This window comes from Balaenoptera physalus (genome assembly GCF_965194825.1).
Source record: "Balaenoptera physalus genome assembly, chromosome: 11".
NCBI classification, from domain to species: Eukaryota; Metazoa; Chordata; class Mammalia; order Artiodactyla; family Balaenopteridae; genus Balaenoptera; species Balaenoptera physalus.
The window spans coordinates 70906933-70931512 of NC_138896.1; the positions used below are offsets into that span (position 1 = coordinate 70906933).

Here is a 24580-nt window from a genome sequence, read left to right on the forward strand (position 1 = left end):
TGAACAAAATATCACCTAAACACAACACGTTCAAACTGCTAAAAACCCAAGATAAAGATAGCCTTGAAGGTGGGGGGGTGGGGCAGAACAGTGATCAAGATTGTAACAGATTTCCCATAGGAAACCATGCAAGTAGGACAACTAATTTTCTTTTAAATTACTGAAAGAAAAAAGTAACACAGAATAGACACGTAGCAAAAAGTACCTTCCAAAACTTAAGGTTTGTTTTTCAAATAAAACAAAGCTGAGATAATTCACTGCTAAGCAGATTTGTACTATAAGAGAAGAAGTGTTACAAGTTTTTCAGGCAGAAGGACTATGGTGCTAGACAGAAATTTGGGTCTATACAAAGAAATGAAGAATGCCCAAAACGGTAAAAATTAGAGTAAAGGTATATTTTTCCCGTATTTTTATTCATTCTAAAAGGTAATTGACAAGCTAAAGCAAAAATAGTAACAAGGTAGGTAACTAACATAAGTCCAATTATGTGTATGACAATAATACAAAAAATGAAAGAGGAATTGGACATTTACTATCTTGCATGGAATTTTACAGTATACATGAAATGGTAGACTATTACTGGAAGGCAAACTGAAAGAAATTAACATACACAGTAAATTCTAGGTCAAATATAAAACAATTTTTAAAAGAAATATACATAATAAGCCAATGTTGGAGTTAAAACAATATTATAAAAAATATTCAGGGACTTCCCTGGCAGCACAGTGATTAGGAATCCACCTGCCAATGCAGGGGACATGAGTTCAAGCCCTGGTCTGGGAAGATACCACGTGCCGCAGAGCAACTAAGCCCGTGCGCCACAACTACTGAGCCTGAGCTCTAGAGCCCGCAAGCCACAACTACTGAGCCCACATGCTGCAACTACTGAAGCCCGCGCACCTAGAGTCCGAGCTCTGCAACAAGAGAAGCCACCGCAACGAGAAGCCGGCGCACTGCAACTAGAGAAAGCCCGTGCACCACAACGAACACCCAACACAGACAAAAATAAAATAAATAAAATAAGTAAATTTTTTTAAAAAAAGCCTATTTTAGGTGGTTGCCAAAGGTGAGGGGTGGGCAAATGGGTGAAAGGAGTCAAAATAAATAAGATAAAAAATTTATAAAATAAGTCCTGAGGATACACTGTATGGCGTGGTGTGTATAGTTAATAATAACACTGTACTATATTTGAAAGTTGCTAAGAGAGAGGATATTAGCAATTCTCATCACAAGAGGAAAAAAATTCAAACTATATGTGGTGATGGATGTTAACTAGACTTGTGTCATCATTTCACAATATATACAAATATTGAATCATTATGTTGTATACCTGAAACTAATATAATGTTTTATGTCAATTATATCTCAATTTTAAAAAAATGCTTATTTTAGAAAAGAAATGTTTCAAATCAATGATCTAAGCTGCCACCTTAAAAAACTAGAAAAAGAGCAAATCAACTAAAAGTAAGCAGAATGAAGGAAATATTAAAAGATACAAGCAGGCATTGAAAACAGAGAGGACATGACAAGAGATCCTACAGACATTAAAAGAATAAGGTAATATTATAATTTTATCTCCATTAATTCGATGACTTAAAGGAAATAGACCAATTCCTTGAAAGATACAAAACACCAAAGCTCACTTGAAAAGATAGAAAACTTGAACAGTTCTGTATCTCTTAAACGAACAGAATTCCCAGTTAAAAACTTGACAGAGAAAACTCCAGATCCAGATGACTTCACTGACAAAGTCTGTCACACATTAAAGAAAAAAACATCAATTCAACACAAACTGTTCTAGAAAACAGAACAGGAGGGAACACTTCACAACTCATTCTATGATGTCAGCATGACCTCAGTTCTAAAACCGGACAAAGGCCTCACAAGAAAACAACAGACCAATATCCCACATGCACATAGATGCAAAAATCCTCAATCAAATGTTAGCAAATCTGACCCAGCAATATATAAAGACAGCAAATCTCCTTTAAAGGATTTAACCCATTTTTTAATCCTGACCTAGGATTACTCTCAAAGACAGGTGGCATCTGACTCTGTTCCAAATTGTCTTGGTATAAATACAGAATTTAAAGTATCTAACTTTACAAAGCTACTTTCAAAGAAAAGGCACAGCAGACAGTTTAATTTAGGAAATTAAGAGGCAAATTATATAGCAGTTGAGACATTATAGAAGAAACTTTAGGGTTAAGAGTAATCTACAGCTTCAAGAACACATACTCTACTGAAGGGTAATGAACCTACCTCCTTGGTTTCCAAGAAATTTAGATAAAGAGAAAGTTGCTAGCCTATACTAAAAAACTCAGTTCAGTTTCCTCAAAGGTTTCTAAGATTATGACCCAAAGCGTAATCCCTTATCTACTTTCTGAACCTATCTATCCAGTCTGGCTTAATTACTTACCTTCAGCCTGGCTAGTGTCTGAGCATGGTTTCTTCTTTGACTCCGAATTCCCGGTTTTCTCATCAACATCCAGGAGAGGAATATAGTCTGTTTTTCCAACAGTTTCTCCCACAACATCATCAAAGGCCTCTGCCTCCAGTGTGGCAATAAAGTCCCGTTTTATCTCTTCCTCAATTTCTGGAGGTGGCTCTGTTAATGCATCTGCAAGACTGAGGTCTGCCATTCTGCACCACTGCAACTGCCTGGTTAAGGGGGAAAAAAATGTTTCATATGATGAGAACTGCAAAGGGAAAAACATTCCTAGAAACTCTTGTCATCATTTTTAACAAAAAAGGAATTAAAATCTAAAATTTTAGAGCTAAAAGAGACTCCCCCATTTTATAGATTAGAAAATCACAGCTCCGTAACAGTCTTACCCAAGGTAAACACTTTTTCTTGCATCTCTGGGAGGTAAACAGAGCAAGTGCCATTTTGTCCTTTTCAATAATAAGAAAAATGAAGTGCAAAAAAACCCCTCAATTTATCCAAGGTTACAGCCAGTAAGATTCAAATCAGTCTTTTGATTTCAAGCCTTAAAACCCTTTCAACTATTCCATTTATCTTAATTTCCAAATAATGTCACAGAATAATTCTTAAAAATATATACAAAAGGAGGTCAGATTAGGTTATATTCCCATTTTTTAAAAAAACGGTTAATTACTATCAGGCAAATGAAGTCACTTTTCTTTACCAGGGACTAGGAATATGGACCTTATCTTGTAGGGGTAAGTAGTGCTTCATGAATCACTTGGACATGGCTCTGTCAACCGAACTACACTTACTAGTTCCCTGCTGGCATGAAAATACAGAAAATGTTCCCTGAATTAGCTAGGGGAGGCAGTCCCTCTCTGTGGTCATGTACATTAGCATCTTTGCAGAACACCAGGCTTTCCATTTTTAAACATAACCTGAAATTAAAAACTATATGGGGGACTTCCCTGGTGGCGCAGTGGTCAAGAATCTGTCTGCCAATGCAGGGGACACGGGTCCAAGCCCTGGTCCGGGAAGATCCCACATGCCACGGAGCAATTAAGCCCGTGCGCCACAACTACTGAGCCTGCACTCTAGAGCCCGTGAGCCACAACTACTGAGCCTGCGCTCTAGAGCCCGTGAGCCACAACTACTGAAGCCCACGCGCCTAGAGCCCGTGCTCTGCAACAAAAGAAGCCACCGCAATGAGAAGTCCGTACGCTGCAACGAAGAGTAGCCCCCACCTGCCGCAACTAGAGAAAGCCCGTGCGCGGCAACGAAGACCCAATGCAGCCAAAAATAAATAAATAATTTATATTAAAAGAATAAATAAATAAATAAAATAATAAAACACATGCAAGAGAACTGGTAGAAATAAAAGGAGGAACAAATTACACAAAGCTTGCAACCTCTTGTCTCAGTAATCACTACAACAAACTTTCTTCCTTAGTATTAGCGTTTGTCTTGTGCAAGTAGTCCATTATGGTGGGAAAATGCATAACTGTAAAAGTTAAAAGCACTGTAGGTTTTTACAGCTTAGTAAAATCAATCTTTCAAGAGAAAAACTTAAGATTATTCTTAGGAATTTACTACAAATTACATGGATTTAAGCATGCAGTAAGAAAAATAGGAAGCTATGAAATATTGATTCATTTAAAGTTTTATTGGGACTTCCCTGGCGGTCCAGTGGTTAGGACTTGGCACTTTCCGTGCCGGGGCCTGGGTTTGACCTCTGATCGGGGAACTAAGATCCCACAAGCCGCGCGATGAAATAAAAAAAAAAAAAAGACTCATTTAAAGAACTTTGGGGCTTCCCTGGTGGCACAGTGGTTAAGAATCTGCCTGCCAATGCAGGAGAAGCGGGTTCGAGCCCTGGTCCAGGAAGATCCTACATGCCACGGAGCAACTAAGCCCGTGCGCCACAACTACTGAGCCTGCGCTCTAGAGCCCGCGAGCCACAACTACTGAGCCTGTGTGCCACAACTACTGAAGCCCACGTGCCTAGAGCCTGTGCTCCGCGACAAGAGAAGCCACCGCAATGAGAAGCCCGCGCATCACAACTAAGAGTAGCCCCAGCTCGCTGCAACCAGAGAAGAGCCCGCACGCAGAAACGAAGACCCAACGCAGCCAAAAATAAAATAAATAAAATAAAAATAAAGAACTTTGTAAAGGCCTGACATATGTCAAAGGGTTCCATAAAAAGGAACTGCTTTTCCCTTTTCTATCTATGATAGCTATCATTACCAGTTAGCCTTTGAAAGCTGTTATGAACAAAAACCAGTAATGTCTATAATTAAGCAGTTTCATTGTCAAAGAGAACTTGTAAGGACACCTGTACCATCTTTAACAACATACAATAAGAGCCCAACAGATTTATTTTTCCTGGAAATATGTAATTATGACACTTACTTCATGCAATCTTCTCAGACTTTTCCTAATTTAGGACACTGGTGAAAATACAGACAAAACCAGCAATACATTTTAAACCTCATTTATCTGAGTGCGGATTCTCAAAGGGCAACTTTTTATTCACTGTAATCTTTCCCCTCCTCCCCGCCTCCCAACCTCCCAAACCATTTTCTGGGCTGACATGTGTTTCATGGAATGTGAACAGCAGCTTAAATTCAGCCTAAGAGGGTAAAATTGATAGAAAATTAGACAGCTGGAAGTGGGAAGGTCACTTGACTCCCAGTACACGCAACCAACCACCCAGCATCTGCATCTCAAAACAGTTTAGCTATTCTTTTCATGTCATCACATATAAATAGAAGTATGATTTAAACACACACACACACACACACACACACACACACACACACAATCTACTTACGGAAAATGACCCTGTAAAAGCAATACTAGCTAGTGGAAGTGAAAGTACTGGCTTTTAGCCAAAAAGCCCCAGTTTTCAATAAATTAAAGAGAAGACTACTCAATTTTATAGTTATTCTATTCTAAAATATGTGTAAGTATAATAAATTCCTTAGGTGCTCTGCAGATCTGTTAAGCTGGTTCTGCAAGTGCTCCAGAATTGATCTTAATAACTTCATGACTGAATGTCATCCCACACTTAACAGAATCATTTAAGGTCACAATATTTATTCATGCCTTAAAACATTTAGTTATGTATTTTATGGACAAATGGATCTGACACAGTGTTCTTCTCAAATCTGGATATACAGGAAAATTCAAAAACATATCCTTGTGAATGAGAAGTATCTACTTTAAAAAAAATTCTCTCATTGACTATTTATGCTTTTCCTCCTCTATTTGTATAGATAATAGAGAAAATTAACTGAGTTTGGATTTTTTTAATTTAGTACAGTTGATTTACAATGTTTCAGGTGTACAGCAAAGTGATTCAGTTATATACATATTCTTTTTCAGATTCTTTTCCGTTATAGGTTATTACAAGATATTGAATATAGTTCCCTGTTCTGTTAACTTTAAATGGATTTGTTGATAGGAGGCAAGAAACGAAAGCTGGTTAAAGAAGTTTCCATGCTTCACTAGTTCAGTCTGATTCTCACTATGGCTTTGAGTGAGTCACCTTCCAGGGCTGAGTTCCCTAAGCTGTAAAATGAGAGTGGTATGTTAAATGATTCCTGAGGTTGACTATTCTATAAGCTACTTATAATTTAGTTTCATCACTTAAATTAGAAATAAACAAACAAACTTCATATAGATCCTCTGTGTGACTATTATTTTATACATCAAGTACTCTCAATTATAACTGGGTTCAGGTTTATTAAAAGGTAAAAAGCCTTTCGGCAAAGGGAGAGACTAAAAGCCAACTACCCAGTGCACAGTGCCTGCTTGAGCAAATCTGACTAGAGCTTAAGAAACTCCACCCAGTTCTGGCTAACATCAAAGGAGACTTGACACCACTCTGCCAGAAAATAAGCCCCATATTATTTAACCAGGCACCAAGAGCGTACCGTTTTCAAGCATAGCACTCTGGACATCTGATCTTTCATTCTGACTTCATGCCTGATGTGAAACTATCTGGTGAGAGCATTTTGAAAATACCTAGGTAAACCAAGGCAAGAGGAAATGACAGGACATGATGATGAAGCACAGAAGAGAATTTTGGCCTCTTGACTATTCTTTTACTATTAATAGCTATGTGCTCATAAAGAGTAAATAAGAATACATAATGAGATCACAAGTGCCTTCTCTGTTGTATGGTTTTCTTCAGATCACAAACTCTGGAATTAATTACTGAACTAAAAATATTTTCTAGGTCTATACAGATTAAATAGTGTTCATATCTAACGTAAATGCACAGAAGTATGGGCAAGTTTTCAAGCTCCCAGAAGTCCTTGTGAAAATTTTAGGTCAGTCATATCTATAGTCACTCAGTTGGGATCTGTGCTCATTCTGGCTGATGAGAAATTAGCATTCTAGTTTGCAAATGGCCTGTTGTTGCCTCTGTCCTCCCTTACTAACCTCCCCCCATCCCCACCCCTGACCAAAGGTGCTGCTTTGAAACTAAACTGGAGGAAGAAAACTCATGAGAAGGAAGAACACAAGCCTAATTCCCACCAACATACTCAAACGCTTTTCATAACCACTGTAATATTTTCATTTCACTCGGTCACATTAGTCAAACTTCTACCAAGATTCAAACTTCTACCAAGATTCATTCAATGCGGCAGCCAGCATTCTCTTTTAAAGCACAGAATCCTATTTCACAATTTAAAGGGGGGTAATAAGGGGACATACACCCCTTGAAGGACCATCATTCCACCTTATGTGAGTTTAGTTAGCAAGTAGCTTTCCTCCTAACCCCAGAGATAAATTCCATTGAAAGTGTCTGAATTTCTGGTTTTAGGGTAAAAAGGAAGAAACATAATTTAGCAACATGGAATATTTCAGGGAACAAAGCAGATCTGGATAAGGTACCAAAGTAGGGAGAAGGTATGTGGGCCCAGAGACCCTAGGAGGTAAGAGAAAGGGAGGTGACACAACGCCAAAGGCAAGCTCAACACCTTTCAAAACACTGCCTGTCAGTTTTAGAAAAAAGAAAGAAACTTTCTTCTCAGTAATTGGGACTAGTTTAGAACCAAAATTATCATTTATAACATTGTTTATCTAAGGAAAATGTATTCTGAGTTCCAAATAACCAATTTAAAAAAGAAACATTTAATAATAATTCTTAAAGGTAGGAGACTGTTCATAATACTCACTTAAATTGTACCCATGATGGATATTCTGTCCTGTCTGGGGGGTGGGGGTGGGGTGGAGGGGTGAGTTATGGACAAGACACAGAACTGTAAAGATATGTGGGCTAATATTTTCTTCTACACTTTTTTTTTCCATGACAGAGAATTCTGAAGCCAGCACTAAGCTGCTATCCCAGGAGAGTGCTGTGGCCAAAATGCAGGGCTTGTTCCTCAAGCTTGGAAGAAACCCAGCATCCCAGACAGTCCCAGAGACCATTTATAATCTAACATGCTTAAAGGTATAGTCTGCATCATAAAGATTTCATATTCAACATGAGATTTTTTTAGTTTGCCTAGCAAGCTTTCAGTTACTAAATGGGGACTTTATTCCTCAGATTTGTTTTAATGAATTTCTTTCAGAGGCCTATTACGTATCAAGCTGAACCTTATTTGTCTGGAGGCTGTGTTCTGTTTTCAATTTATTTAACTAGAAAACCTTGATTTATACTTTCAATTGAAACAGTATTTCACTCGAAGTAAAACCAAATATTTATTAAGGACCTCTAGAGGTCCTTATACAGCTCACAGGCACTTATGATCCCTGAAGCTAAGCTAAATTTCTCCTGCTCCTCCCCAGAACCAGACTGGAAACAGCAACAGACAGCTCAGCAACATCTTGACTGTCCTGAGCAATAAACTCCAAACCCCCTGTGGAATATATTAACTTTCCACCCCCAGGTGCCTCCCTACCCACTACAAGGACAACAGCTGTACTATGACCAAGTGATGGAATTTCCAGGCTCGGCGGGGTTCTGTTCATCACCACCATTTGTCCTGCTCATCATAGGATTAGCAACAGGAGAGAGCCCTTGATTACTAGAATAGCTGAGGCCATCAACCAGTGACATTCCTATATGAAAGAACACAGTGATACACATTTCTTCCATGTAGTCCCCAAAGCAAAGTGTTCCTTTTCCCACTGCTAGTTTAGGAAGCCCTGTCCTGTAAGTATAAAAACACTGCACACACATGCACACACATATTCACATACCTAAGACCTTGCAGCACAAGGCTTAAAGCCTAGCTTACTTACTTACAGGGACTATCCAGGCAGCTTAGATTCAGTCCTGACTGAATGCATTTTGCATCTCTAAACAAGCACCTGCCACATTTCTATCCAAGTGAATTTGAATCTATTTCCCCAAGAAGAAGAATCTACACTAGATACCTCCCACTGTTAGCCATGTGATACAGATGGCATGATGTCTGCTGAAGTCCGGTTATATGCGCCAAAACAAGAGATGACAATGACACAGCACTTACATTTCTGTTATAACTGTCCTCAAGACCAAATCTTCAATTTTATCTCAATTTTTTTAAAAGAAGAACGAACCTTAAGATGATTCTCAATACCTAATGCCCCCAAATTTTGAAAAAAGAAAGTATTTTTTAATACTTTCATCCCAGTTAGTCTAACCTCAGTCTAACAGACAAAAAAACATTCAGAGTTTGCTTACTCTTATCCATAAATTATTTCTAAGCACTTAAGATCTCTAAAGGCTTTTTAAAAAACACCAGTTCAAATAATCTAGGATTCAATTCCCTCACTTTAACAGATGACAAAAAAGGAATCAGAGAAAATGAATCACTTATAAATGAAACCAGGATTGAGGATCAGGCTAAGAGGAGACCCAGAGGACACCAGACACAGATGCAGGGTGTGACAAAACTGGCAAAATCTTGGAATTTTACAGTCTCTGCTTTAACCTGACACAATGATATCACTATACTTCAAAATCAATTTTTTTGCTCTACCTTTTCTTCTTAAAAGATGAAGGCAGTTGGGAAGAGTCCTGAATATCAGGAAAACATATCAGTTGATTTAAAAGGACCCCAATGCCTATTTAAAAACAAAACAAAACTCCTTAGTGTGATATCAAGGCCACACAATCCTAGAAGACCCAGTCCTACCACCTACTACAACCATCAGCAGTTTTCCACTTGGGGCTCCCTATATTTTAGTCACATGGGACCAGCTGCCATTTTACAAGCAGACCATTGACTTCATTACTGTATACTCTTGCTCATATTGCTCTCCACACTTCAAATTCTCTTTACTTCCTCCTTGTTAGTCTTGAAATTGAGGTCCACATCCTATCACCTTTTCTCTGATTCCTTTTTAGAATCTGTTCTCCCAGTACTATTCAGAACTAATACATCGTCTATACTTCTATTGTAACAAACAGTACAGTCTGATCTATACTGTAGTGAGCTGTATATACTAGCAGCTCCTGTAACCTACTAGGTCCCAAAGGGGAAAGACCATGTCTAAGTGATGTGTATATCTTCTCTTAGTGGATTACTTTATACAGAAGATGGGCCAAAACAGCAAAAGCCAACAAAACGAAGGGGCTAACTAAACAGACAGTTCTAAAATGGTAAATGGAAGTTAATTAAAACCATGTCTAATCTGAAATTAATCAGAGATGCCAAAGCTACAAAAAGTCAGAACTGGAAAAAGAATCAACAGCGACTTCCCTGGTGGCGCAGTGGTTAAGAATCCGCCTGCCAATGCAGGGCACACGGGTACGAGCCCTGGTCCAGGAAGATCCCACATACCTTGGAGCAACTAACCCTGTGAGCCACAACTACTGAGCCTGTGCTCTAGAGCCTGTGAGCCACAACTACTGAGCCCGCGTGCCACAACTACTGAAGCCCACATGCCTAGAGCCCACGCTCTGCAACAAGAGAAGCCACTGCAATGAGAAGCACATGCACCACAATGAAGAGTAGACCCCGCTCACCGCAACTAGAGAAAGCCCGCATGCAGCAACGAAGACCCAACACAGCCAAAAATAAATTAATAAAAATTAATTAATAAAAAAAAAAAACCTCAAAGAAAAAAAGAATAAACAGATTAAAGGTGGAAGGTCATCAGTAATTAAGAATATTCACCTCATTTCTCCTACTTTCTAAACATGGCCTGTGCCAGAGCAATCATGAAAAGAAAGCCAACAGGGAGTAACCAGACAAGCCAGCTCTCCGTGCTGGTCATCTTATCATTATTAGGCAGGGCAACAAAAATAGCTCTCTGCTTTTAGAAAAGCACAACAACATGATGCAATGTGACAAAAACAAATCGTTTTTTGTTCAAGAGATCAGCTACCACCATCATGTTACTATCACTTTTATAATTATTGCAATGTTAAATCTCTATAGTATCAGCTCACATGTCTCTGTCAAGGAGTAACAAATATATTATGGAATTTTAAGCTACTTAGGCTTGGGGAAATTGGATGAAGTAATCACAATTGATCAGCTCTTAGCTTTTTTTTTTTTTTTTAAAGATACCCTTGTTTTTTATTTATTATTATTATTTTTTTTTGGTTGCGTTGAGTCTTCGTTTCTGTGCGAGGCCTTTCTCTAGTTGTGGCAAGCGGGGGCCACTCTTCATCGCGGTGCGCGGGCCTCTCACTATCGCAGCCTCTCTTGTCGCGGAGCACAGGCTCCAGAGGCGCAGGCTCAGTAATTGTGGCTCACAGGCCTAGTTGCTCCGCGGCATGTGGGATCTTCCCAAAGCAGGGCTTGAACCCGTGTCCCCTGCATTGGCAGGCAGATTCTCAACCACTGCGCCACCAGGGAAGCCCTGGGGTCGACATTTGTCCAGCTAAAGGAGCCTGCTGGCTCTTCCTTCCACTGTTGGTCCTAGGCATGGAATCAGCATTGGGGCACAGTAGCTCAGCTCTTCTGAGCAGGAAAGAAGATGGCATAAACTCTATGGGAGTACTTAGTAGGCATTTTGTAGAACAACCTTAGTGGTGGTAAATGTCTTACCTTTAACATAAAAGTACCTTACAGATGCGTTCAAAAAGAGGGGGGAAAAAGCCTATAAGTAAAAAATAAAAACAATACTTTTAAGTGAAAACTGAACAAGCAAAGTAAAAAGTCAAAGGAATCTTTCAAGTTATTATTTACCATAACTTTGAACATTTTACCTGAAATAGAGGAAAAGATCTGAGTTAAAAGTGAAAAGCCACTGGAACAGAATCAATCAGAGACAGAGTTGAGCAATTTCAGTTTTTAAGAGTTAATTCTGAAGGACACCCACAATTGAGAGCTACTGAATTAAGCAATAGTCTACCTAATACACTAAAGATAAAGTTCATCAAAATGAAACATAAAACAGGATCTGTAAAACTTAACACTAGAAAGAGATAAAGTTCTCCCCTGTCGGGAGGGTAGATGCTTTAGATCCAGTTTACTAGAAGCAGAGCCTGAAACAGGGATTTTTATACGTAGAAGGAAGGGAGCCAGCACTGGTTTCAGCCGAGTCCCCCTCTCTGCCTCTTCCCTGGGAAGCTGTGGAGCACAAGAGCAGCACTGAGTCAGTGCCGCCATGAAGGAAAGGGGCCAGGTTTCTGTAACCCTCGTCAAGGCAGTCATTGGCTGAGGGACACACTGGCTGGTTAAGGGGATCCAGACAGGGCACCAGTAGCATCTACTGCAGAACGTTCAACTGTGTAACAAAAAGGCATACCAGATCGGTGTATATAAATATCAAGCAAAATCAACTCTAAGCAAAAAACCATTAGTAGAAATAAAATGACAAAAAGTTTAATTCACTAAGTTATCAATATTAAATATCAAACTTATACATACCTAACAACACAGATGTGCAAAAATACATAAAACTGATAGTAATGAGGAGAAATAGATGAATCCTCCTTCATAGGGGGATACTGTAATATACCTCTCCCAGCAAGTGACACATCAAGTAGACAAAAATCAGCAAATACAATATAAGCTTTGAGCAACTCAGTATACAGGTTTCAACTACTGGACTACAGAGTACACTGGAGAAGACACTTTCTCTTCTGGCACACATGAAACTTTCTTTTTAAAATAAATGTATCCAGGAAATAAAGTCTCATATTTTAAAAATTATTATACAATCCATTTATGAAACATATAAATAAGTTAGAAATAAAAACCTGAATTTTTTAATGTATTTAGGAAATTTTAAAACACTACAAATAACCCATGAGTTAAACCGTAATAGAAATGAAAAAATACTAGAACTGAATAATACCAAAAATATTATATAGCAAAGTTTGTGGAATACACCTAAAGAGGGAATTTAAGAATGTCTCCAGCCTTAAGTGCTTATATTAGAAAAAGAAGAACAAAATTAATTAGTTTACATCTTAAGAGTTAGATAAAAATAAATCTGAATAAAATCAAAGGAAGGGAATAAAATCATGAACAAAAGTAAAGCACAAAGAAACAGAAGAGGATGGACTTCCCTGGTGGCACAGTGGTTGAGAATCCACCTGCCAATGCAGGGGACATGGGTTTGAGCCCTGGTCCGGGAAGATCCCACATGCCGCGGAGCAACTAAGCCTGTGTGCCACAACTACTGAGCCTGTGCTCTAGAGCCTGTGTGCCACAACTACTGAGCCTGCGTGCCACAACTACTGAAGCCCGCGCGCCTAGAACCAGTGCTATGTAGCAGAACCTACCGCAATGAGAGGCCTGTGCACCGCAATGAAGATTAGCCCCCGCTTGCCGCAACTAGAAAAAGCCCGCGTTCAGCAACGAAGACCCAATGCAGCCAAATAAATAAATAAATACATTAAAAAAAAAAAAAAAAGATTGATCCTTTAAAAAAAAAAAAAAAAACAGAAGAGGAGATCAGCAAAGCAAAAGTCCTCTTTGAGGACTGATAAAGTTAACAAACCACTGGGAAGACTGACAAAAAAAGAAGAGAAGGCACAAATGAACAATTTTAGGAAGGAAAAAGAATAATGCCACAAATGCAGGAGAGAGAAAAAAAGAGAATATAAAACTATGCCAACAAATTTGAAGATCAGATAAAAAACATCAATTCCTAAAAGAGTATATATCACAAAAACTGATCCAAAATATAATAAATAGAAAACCTAAACAGTACAAAATCAATTAAAGAAATTGAAACAGTATTTTTAAATCTTCCAAATACACACACACACACGCACATACACACACAAACACACACACATCCCACAAAGGGTTTTATAGGAATTCTACTAAATATTTAAGGTGCTGATCTAACACAAACTCTAGAAATTAGAAAAAGAATGCTCCCCAACTCATTTTATGAGACTAATATCAATATAAGTATAATGTAGTAGAGGCCGGGATCCACACTGGACCACCAGAGGTTCAAATTTGGGTTCTACCATTTAGTATCTATGTGACCTTGGGCAAGTTTCTTAACTTCTTTACTTCAGCTTCCTCAAATGTAAGTTGGGGATAATAGAATTAACTACTTCTGGATCTGTTAATATTTAAAATGTTAGAACAGTGCCTGGAACACTGTATGTGCTTTAGGTATTTGCTAGTGATTACTATATGATTATTGGTAATATACCCCAATATCAAAACCAGACAAGAATACAGTAATGGAAAATTATAAGCAAAAGTAAACTTATGAACTTAGATCGCAGGTCAGCAAATATTTTCTGTAAAGAGCCAGATAATAAATTGTTTAAACTTTGAGGCCCATATAATCTGTGTCACAGATACAGGCAGTCCTTGCTTTGCAAGGTTCTAATATCCACAAATTTCAATTACCATAGTTTAGCTAAATAACACCAGTCCTTCAACAACCTGGTTCAAGTTCCAGTTACCACGGTATATTAACTGTGAGTAATTGCATAAAGCACAAAATTTGCTGCTAGCTCTTCAGTCTACAAATCACTACATAAATAACAGGTGTGCATCAAGATCAGTGACCTATCACATCACAAAGTATGTTAGTGACTGGTCACTGAGCATCTGTTATTCAGTTCATGCACAAACAGTTGTGCTGCCTCATCTCCCAGTGATAAACCGCTGTGACATTTTATAAAAAGGATAGTTGTAAGAGGGAACTGGTCAACAAAAACAAAAGTGCAGCAAAGAACTAAAAAGGAGTAACATTGGAAGTGAAATCCAAATCGAATATGAATGGAGTTACAGAAGTAACAGCTACGCTGTGGGATGTTGACTCTACCGTCATTCAAAAGACTCTGGATATGGTTAAGAATCCACCTGCCAATGCAGGGGACATGGGTTCGATCCCTGGTCCGGGAAGATCCCACATGCCATGGAGCCACTAAGCCCATGTGCCACAACTACTGAAGCCCGCGCACCTAGGGCCCGTGCTCCACAACAAGAGAAGCCACTGCAATGAGAAGCCTGCGCTCCTCAACGAAGAGTAGCCCCCGCTCACCACAACTAGAGAAAGCCCGTGCGCAGCAACAAAGACCCGACGCAGCCAAAAATAAATAAATAAAATAAATTAAAAAAAAAAAAAAAGACTCTGGATATGCAGCCGGAGGAATTTAGTGAAGGTGAGCTTATCTATGTGTGTTCGGTGAAAAAGATGAGGATATCCCGGAAGAAGTGATTTGGGCAAGAAACTTCACATTAAAAGAATTCTCAAAGATATTTTGTGACACTGAAAACCCAAACGATAAAATCCTGGAAGCAGATCCAAACTTAGAAAGGAGTATGACAACTTGTCAAGGCAGAGAAAAGATGCCCATTCCACATCATAAGTCACAAGAAGAGAAGAAACTACTCTTGATAAGTTTTTTACTAAGAAATAAAACATTTTCATTCTCAAAGTTTCTAATGTTTTAAATTAGTGTACTAAATATTAATCTTCCTATTTTTTTCATTTCCCTATGCATTTATAACAGGCAACAAGAGAACTTTTAAAGTTTCTGAGGACTTCCCTGGTGGCACAGTGGTTAAGAATCCGCCTGCCCATACAGGGCACACAGGTTCAAGCCCTGGTCCAGGAAGAACACACATGCCGCAGAGCAAGTAAGCCCGTGCGCCGCAACTACTGAGCCTGAGCTCTAGAGCCCACGAGCTACAACTACTGAGCCCACGGGCCACAACTACTGAAACCCGCACGACTAGAGCCCAAGCTCTGCAACAAGAGAAGCCACCGCAATGAGAAGCCCGCGCACCGCAACGAAGAGTAGCCCCCACTCGCGGCAGCTAGAGAAAGCCCACACGCAGCAACAAAGACCCAACGCAGCCAAAAAAACAAAAACAAAAAAAACCACTGTCATTATTTGCAGGAAACATAACTATAAAAATATAGAGAAAATCAAATAAACTATTAGAATCAGTAAACGAATTTATTTAGCAAGGTTGTTGAACTCCAGGTAAATTGCTAAAACTCCAACTGTATTTCCACATACAGCAAAAATAATTGGAAAACAAATTTTTCAAAAATACCACTGACAATGGTATTTTTGAAAAAAACTAAGAATAACTTTAATGAAAGATACCCATGACCACTAGAAAACATATAAAAAAAAAGAGAGAAATTAAAGACCTAAATAAATGGCAGGAGATATCACAATTATGTACTATATACTGGAAGACTCAGTATTTTTTAAAATGTCAACTATTTCCAAACTGATCTACAGAATGAACATTTCCAAGCAAAATTCCAATAGCTTTTTCTTTTTAATTCAAACTCAAAAGCCAATTCTAAATTTTATATAAAAATGCAAAAAGCCAAGAATAGCCAAGACAATGTTAGAGAACAAACTTAGAAGAACTTAAGGTACTGTATATCAAAACTTACTACTGGGTTGAATCATATGAAATTGCTAAAAACTGATGAACTAAAAATGTGCCCATTTCATATGTTTCAACCTACTACACATAAATACAATAATGAAGACACTGTGGTACTGGCACAACCACCAAGAAAGAGCCCAATACAAGAGAACAGTTTCAAAACAGAACCACTACATATGGACATGTAACTTATGACAAATGTGACAATGCAGAGCAGTAGGGAAAGAACTGTCTTTTCAATAAGTGGTGTTGAGTCGACTGGATATCCAACTATTGGGGGAAATATATCTTGAGTTCTACCTCACACCATACACAAAAATCAATTCCAGATGGATAGCAGGTCTAAATGTGAAAGATAAAACAATAGGGCTACCAGTCAGAATGGTCATCATCAAAGAATCTACAAACAATAAGTGCTGGAGAGGGTGTGGAGAAAAGGGAACCCTCTTGCACTGTTGGTGGGAATGCAAACTGATACAGCCACTATGGAGAACAGTATGGAGGTTCCTCAAAAACCTAAAAATAGAACTACCATACGACCCAGCAATCCCACTACTGGGCATATACCCTGAGAAAACCATAATTCAAAAAGAGTCATGTACCACAATGTTCGTTGCAGCTCTATTTACAATAGCCAGGACATGGAAGCAACTTAAGTGTCCATCAACAGATGAATGGATAAAGAAGATGTGGCACATATAGACAATGGAATATTACTCAGCCATAAAAAGAAACGAAAATGAGTTATTTGTAGTGAGGTGGATGGACCTAGAGACTGTCATACAGAGTGAAGTAAGTCAGAAAGAGAAAAACAAGTACCGTATGCTAACACATATATATGGAATTAAAAAAAAAAAAAAAAAAAGGTTCTGAAGAACCTAGAGGCAGGACAGGAATAAAGACGCAGACATAGAGAATGGACTTGAGGACACGGGGAGGGGAAACGGTAAGCTGGGACGAAGTGAGAGAGTGGCATGGACATATATACACTACCAAATGTAAAAGAGATAGCTAGTGGGAAGCAGCCGCATAGCACAGGGAGATCAGCTCCATGCTTTGTGTCCACCTAGAGGGGTGGAATAGGGAGGGTGGGAGGGAGACGCAAGAGGGAGGAGATATGGGATATATGTATATGTATAGCTGATTTACTTTGTTATACAGCAGAAACTAACACACCATTGTAAAGCAATTATACTCCAATAAAGATGTTAAAAAAAAAATAAGGCTTCTAGAAGATAATAGGAAGAGTATCTTCATGCTCATGTGGTAATAAGCAAAGATTTCTTAAACAGGTCACACAATTCACTAACCATAAAGGGCTAGAAATGATAAATTGGACAACATTAAAGGTAAGAATTTATATCCATCCAAATGTACCATTAAGAGAGTGAAAGCAAACCACAGAGTTGAAGATGATATCTGCAATATGTAAAAAGAAAGAACTCATATATGGGACATATTAAGAACTTCTACAAATAAAAAGCACAACAAAACATAACAGTCGCCTCTTATAGGAGCCTATCCAAAAATCCAATAAACATCAAAGGTGCTTACTTTTACTAATCACCAGGGATAGGTAAATTAAAACTACTCTGAGATCCAATAAATACTTGCCAGAATTGCTAAAATGAAAAAGTCAGACAATATCAAGCGTTAGGAAGGATGACCAGCAACTAGGCCTCTCCTGCACTGCTGTAAATTGATACAATCATTTTACACAACAGTATATCATTGTTTATAAGAATTTGTATATAAACTCTTGCATTCATGTACAAGAATGTCAAAGCAGTATTATTCATAATAACAAGAACCTGATAACAACCCAAATGTACATCAACAGAGAACAGATTAAATTTTACATTAATACATATAATAAAATCAATACAGCACTGAAAATGAATTAACTACAGATATAAATATCAACATGGTTGAATTTCAACACATAGTGTTAATGGAATCATACATTTGTACTCTATATTAAAATAAACACAAAGATTAATTCCTAGTGATATGTATATTGTAAGATATGAATTCAGCGTGAAAGGAGTTATAATGTGTGACACACTACAAGACGCATTCTTATAATCTTCTATGCATTTTATTTTGAATCTACTGTATTTAGCACAGAGTCTGGATGTGGCAGGAACATAATAAAACATTTATTAAATAAACAATAAAATAAACACAAAGAGAGGCACAAATTCAGAACAGCAATACTCTCTGGTGTGGAGAAAATCAAAAAGGAAGAGACAACAAGGGGTTTAGAAAAGTCCAATTTTGTAAGTTGGGTGGTAGATTCACAGATATTTATCTTTTTATTATCTTTAAATTTTGCACATATTTTACACACAAAAAGGTACATATAACATATCACAGCAAAAAAGGGGGTGGGGGAGACAGGGATGATGGAGGGAGCAGAGAGACAGGGACCCAAGGGAGAAAGGAGAAGAAAAGAAAATTCCCCAAGCAGTGTCTACCAAGTTATGAGAAACAGATTTGCTTCTGACTTCTAATAGCAACACTGGATGCTAGAAAGCAATGGAGTGATGCCTTGAGAACTGAGAGAAATTATTTTGAACCTAGAGTTTTATACCTGACCCATCTATGCAGTCAGGACCAAAGCAGGAAATTCAAACATGCAGTAAATCCAAAAAGTTTACTTTCCAGACACCCTTTCTAAAAATGAACTTCCAGCACAGACTCCAGGAAAATGACAAATGAACAAAGCATCCTAGGAAAGCCACAGTATCAAAGTAATAGCACAATTAACCTATGAGAAACAACAAGAAATCCCAGGATGATGGTTATGCACTAGGATCTAGAAACAACTCTGTACAAAATTAATCTTTCCAAAAACAGCATAATTTTTGTACTTTTTTTTTGGCCGCACCCTTGAGAATGCGAGATCTTAGTTCCTCGGCCAGGGATCAAACCCATGCCTGCTGCAGTGGAAGAGCAGAGTCTTAACCACTGGACCACCAGGGAAGTCCCCAAAAGCAGTATAATTTTTAAAAGCTAAAAGACTTAGACATTTGGTACAGATAGCATATATTTTTCTGCCAACAACAAAAAAAGGCAACTGGGATTTCCCTGGCGGTCCAGTGGTTAGGACTCTGCGCTTTCACTGCCAAGGGCCCGGGTTCAATCCTTGGTCCGGGAACTAAAAAAAGAAAAAAATACGGCAACTGCAGCGGGAGGGGCGGGTGTGATTTACCAGAGGGGTAACTACACAAGAAAGTATTGATTCAAATACAATGCAAACTGAACTGTGGCATTATTTTGAGATAATTATATATTTTAAGAAAAAAATGAATTTAATACTTAAGGCTTACAACATTCTCATCAGCTTTACTAACATAGGATGGATCCATGAGGAATGATATGTTTTGGTCTTAAGGACAAAATGGTATATATAATGGATCACAGAAAGGGGGTTGGGGGGATAACTAAAACAGCAGCTGAAATCAAAGCTGAAAGGCTTTTGCTGACTCTAAGTTTAATCTTAAGTGGGCAGAAGGCAAAGAGAACTTTGCCTCCTCACTGGAATGTGCTTCTTTATTGGTCTGCAAGTCTGCATGTGCTGACCTTTAAAAGACAGTGTAAGGTTTCTCTGTTCTCCCTTCTGCTAGTGGGCTGACAGACTGAACATGGGTGGACAATGACTTGGTGGCTCTGGTGTTGGCTGTGTTCAATATTCTAGTCTATTTCTTGTATAAGCAATGGGAGATTTTTGCCATAGATGCATTTTTAATCCTTCAAAAATAAGCAAGGCATAATGAGGTTTAAAAAAAGTTTAAGCAGAAATGAAATTACAAAAGAAAATAACATGATATAACCATCTTGGGGTAAAAAAACAAAAAACAAACAAACAAAAAAACTTTCCTAAATATAGCAAGCACCAAAGAGTTTACAAACTAAACTAACAAAGACTCCCAAACTAAATTTCTTCTAAGAAAATTTGGAAGTAAATTCTGAGTAATCAAAGGTACAAAAAGTAGCACGCAATAGGAGATTTTTGTGGTGAATATAGAATCTAAGAATGTATTATACAAACTGAATGGGAGTACAGCACAGATGCTCAATGCTCAACCAATCCGCTTTCTTCTTCCTAGGCACTCAGAAAAACATCTCCCACCCACCTCCCTTGCAGTTGAGACCATACTAGGTTCCAGACAGCGGGATTCCAGCTGAAGTAATATGCTTCCCCACAAAACATTCAACGAGAGATCTTTCTTGCTGGTGCTCTTTGTTGTCAACCAAATGAATGCAAAGGAGCTGGAATTCTTCAATCACCACATGAAGCAAGAAATAAACTTTGTGTTAAAGCACTGAAATGCTAGATATATTAGACAGCATTAATTACACTAATACAGGGATCTTACATATCTAACATCCTCATTTTACAAATAAAATGAGAAAGAGACTTTCCAAAAATTACTCTAGTTGTTGAAAGAACCAGGTTCTTCTTTTGTTACAAGACCACAGAAAAGGCAGCAAGATAAACAGTTGCTCGCATAAACATGAGGGGTCTTAAACTTTTTAAAAATGTTTGTGAAAAAAAAAAAAAAAATGTTTGTGAAAATCTCAGAGGCATCCATCCCAAACAGTATGATTGACAATGGCTCTCACATCTGACTTGTATCTTAAAATATGGTTGAAATTATTAAAAACTTTGTATACCACAACAGACTAATAAATTACATAAAACATTATATAATTTGTTACTCTATTACCTCATTTTCTTTTTTTTACTAAATTTATTTATTTTATTTATTTATTTTGGCTGTGTTGGGTCTTTGTTGCTGCGCGGGCTTTCTCTAGTTGCAGCATGTGGGCTTCTCATTGCGGTGGCCTCTCTTGTTGCAGAGCACGGGCTCTAGGCGCGTGGGCTTCAGCAGTTGTGGCTCACGGGCTCTAGAGCACAGGCTCAGTAGTTGTGGCACACGGGCTTAGCTGCTCTGCAGCATGTGGGATCCTCCCGGACCAGGGCTCAAACCCGTGTCCCCTACATTGGCAGGCATATTCTTAACCACTGCACCACCAGGGAAGCCCCTTATTTTCTAAGAAGTAATTTTAATGTATTATAATATGTAAATAGACATCATGTGAAAACAGTATTTGTGATCATTTCTATGAAGTACCATGGGCCCTAGGTCTACGGTCAAATACATAGCTTCAGGTTATGCCTTTATTTCTACAGGAGAAAGAAAAAAAATCCAAGCTTTTAACAGTATCTCAAGTTAAATTTAAAATAATTTGCCATTGGCAGATCATCTGGCCTCTCTTTACCTCAGCCATAAACTGGATAAAAGGTCTCGGGCAAATCACCTCACTTTATTTGTAAAAAGAACTATCCAGGACTTCCCTGGTGGCGCAGTGGTTAAGAATCCGCCTGTCAATTCAGGGGACATGGGTTCAAGCCCTGGTCCGGGAAGATCCCACATGCCATGGAGCAACTAAGCCCATGCGCCACAACTACTGAGCCTGTGCTCTAGAGCCCACAAGCCACAACTACTGAAGCCCACACGCCTAGATCTCGTGCTCCGCAACAAAGAGAAGCCACCACAATGAGATGCCCACGCACCGCAATGAAGAGTAGCCCCTGCTCGCCACAACTAGAGAAAGCCCGCGCGCAGCAACGAAGACCCAACGCAGCCCCAACGTAGCCAAAAAATAAATAAATATATTAAAAAAAAAAAAAAAAAAAGAATTATCCAGAAGTCCTTTTTAAGCCTACCATTTTGACTATGATCTCACTCTGTTCAGGTCAACAAAATGTATTGAATATTTATTAAGTGGAACGACATAAAATTATTGATATTTGATTGGTTTTGGGGGGGTTTTAAATAAATTTATTTATTTATTTTTGGCTACGTTGGGTCTTCGCTGCAGTGCGCGGCCTTCTCATTGTGGTGACTTCTCTTGTTGTGGAGCATGGGCTCTAGGTGCGTGGGCTTCAGTAGTTGTGGCACACGGGCTCAGTAGTTGTGGCTCACAGGTTCTAGAGCGCAGGCTCAGTAGTTGCAGCGCACAGGCTTAGTTGCTCCGCGGCATGTGGGATCTTCCCGGGTCAGGGACGGAACCCGTGTCACCTGCACTGGCAGGCGGATTCTTAAGCACTGCGCCACCAGGGAAGCCCAATATTTGGTTGTTTTCGACCTAGAAAAACTGCATTTATGTATGGCTTAACCTAATACTAAGCGTTATGCACTATGTTAAAAAATACTAATTTTTTTAGGTATGTATACAAACATACATTTTTTTAGAAAAAAACTAGTATGTTGATTTAGGGGGCTCCTGACTGCTGTCATTAGATCTAAAGAGCAAAGTCTATACATCTGAGGAGAAAAACCTTTCACATACTCTCTTCTCCTGAGTACTTATAGCTATGTGCTATTTACAAAGAAGGGACACAATTTCTGTTAATTAGTATACTGTATCAGAATACTAATTCAAATGTTTTGGCCAAAATTGCTGCAGTAACTGGGTAAACATAAATCCCACCTGTCTATTATGCCATCAGTTTAGACTGCTACTTAAAGATTTAGGATTAAGTTCGCCTTGTGAGGCTCACAGAGGATTAAATTACTTGTAAATAGCCATTCTCATGAAAGACTAAGTCATGAATGCTCATGTTACAACCTAATCAAATACAAAAACTTTGGCAATCCATACAAAACAGGAATTTAGACTGGCCCTTAGGATAGAGGTATGTTTGTTAACCAAATCGCCTAACATCAAGATACTTTATTCCAAAGACAACACTTAGAGCCAAATGAACATATTTTTACAAAAATCCTACAGCTGGGGACTTCCCTGGTGGCACAGTGGTTCAGAATCCACCTGCCAATGCAGGGGACACGGGTTTGAGCCCTGGTCCGGGAAGATCCCACATGCCGCGGAGCAGCTAAGCCCATGAGCCACAACTACTGAGCCTGCATTCTAGAGCCCGCGAGCCACAACTACTGAGCCCACGTGCCACAACTACTGAAGCCCGCACGCCTAGAGCCCATGCTCTACAACAAGAGAAGCTATCACAATGAGAAGCCCACGCACCACAACGAGGAGTAGCCCCCGCTCGCCGCAACTAGAGACAGCCCGCGTGCAGCAACAAAGACCCAACGCAGCCAATAATAAATAAAATAAATTTTTTAAAAAATGTCTTACTTTCCTAGAAGTAACAACCACTAACTCCTTTGAAGAGATTTAATCAGTGACATGAAAAGCTCTGTCCTGATACCTCTGCTTTAAGGAAAGAGCAAGAATGCATACCCCTATTTCCTAAGGCAGTAATCTAATGGTTTAAAATTCTATATATTACAGCTACAGACCACTAGTTTAGTGGTATTTTACATGATACATATTTTAAGATTTAGTACTATATTGCAATAAAACCACAGCAAAAGGAGGTAGACAGAAAAGAGAAAAGAATGGGAGAAAGAAGTCTAAATTAGGAACAAGCCTAAATATTTTCCCATAAATATGACATTTCCATTCCGTTCAAATGGATAGAGACTTCCCTGGTGGCGCGGTGGTTAAGAATCCACCTGCCAATTCAGGGGACACGGGTTTGAGCCCTCGTCGGGGAAGATCCCACATGCCACGAAGCAACTAAGCCTGTGTGCCACAACTACTGAGCCTGCGCTCTAGAACCTGTGAGCCACAACTACTGAGCCCGTGTGCCACAACTACTGAAGCTCATGCGCCCTAGAGCCCACACGCCCCAACTATTGAGCCCACACATCGCAACTACTGAAGCCTGCGCACTCTAGGGCCCATGTACTGCAACTACTGAAGCCCACACACCCTAGAGCCCGCGCACCACAACTACTGAAGCCCACGCACCTAGAGCCCGTGCCCCGCAGCAAGAGAAGCCACTACAGTGAGAAGCTCACGCACCGCAACCAAGAGTAGCCCCCGCTCGCCGCAACTAGAGAAAAAGCCCATGTGCAGCAATGAAGACACAATGCAGCCAAAAATAAATAAATTAATTAATTTTTTAAAAACACAGATAAAGTTTAATTAAAATCTTCAGGGGCATTCCAGTAAGCAACAAGCACACCTGGTGTCCAGGGCTTGGTTTCTAATACCACCTTTTACACAGGAAACAGGGCTCCTTGGAGAAATGACTAATTCTAGGACCAGGACAGAAAATATACAAGCAAAGCCTGGGACATCTTGTAATGCCAGAAAGTTAGGAAATGCCATAAAAATAATAATTAATTAATTAATGAGGGAATGTGAAAGGCACACAGGGGTCAAATGAAAGAGCTTCCAATGACCAAAGCTGGAACAATTTGAGCAACAAAATACAGTATTGGATTGTAACCCAAAATACAAAATAAGTATTCATGAATCCATACTG

The 24580-nt window shown here is 39.0% G+C and overlaps 1 protein-coding gene across 21 annotated transcripts in view; it reads right to left on the reverse strand.

The window, feature by feature from the left end:
• The window catches only part of MAP4 (microtubule associated protein 4), a 162914-nt gene that overhangs the window by 104214 nt on the left and 34120 nt on the right, over positions 1 to 24580 (reverse strand). For 19 of the 21 annotated variants that reach the window (XM_082411930.1, XM_082411920.1, XM_082411926.1 and 16 more), the window contains one exon: positions 2420 to 2661. In XM_082411930.1, coding sequence (XP_082268056.1) covers positions 2420 to 2642 — 223 coding nt within the window. In that variant the 5' untranslated portion in view covers positions 2643 to 2661. Of the gene's footprint in view, positions 1 to 2419; positions 2662 to 8641; positions 8838 to 24580 lie in introns of those variants that run through there. The other 2 variants (XM_082411931.1, XM_082411909.1) reach the window with 2 other exon arrangements.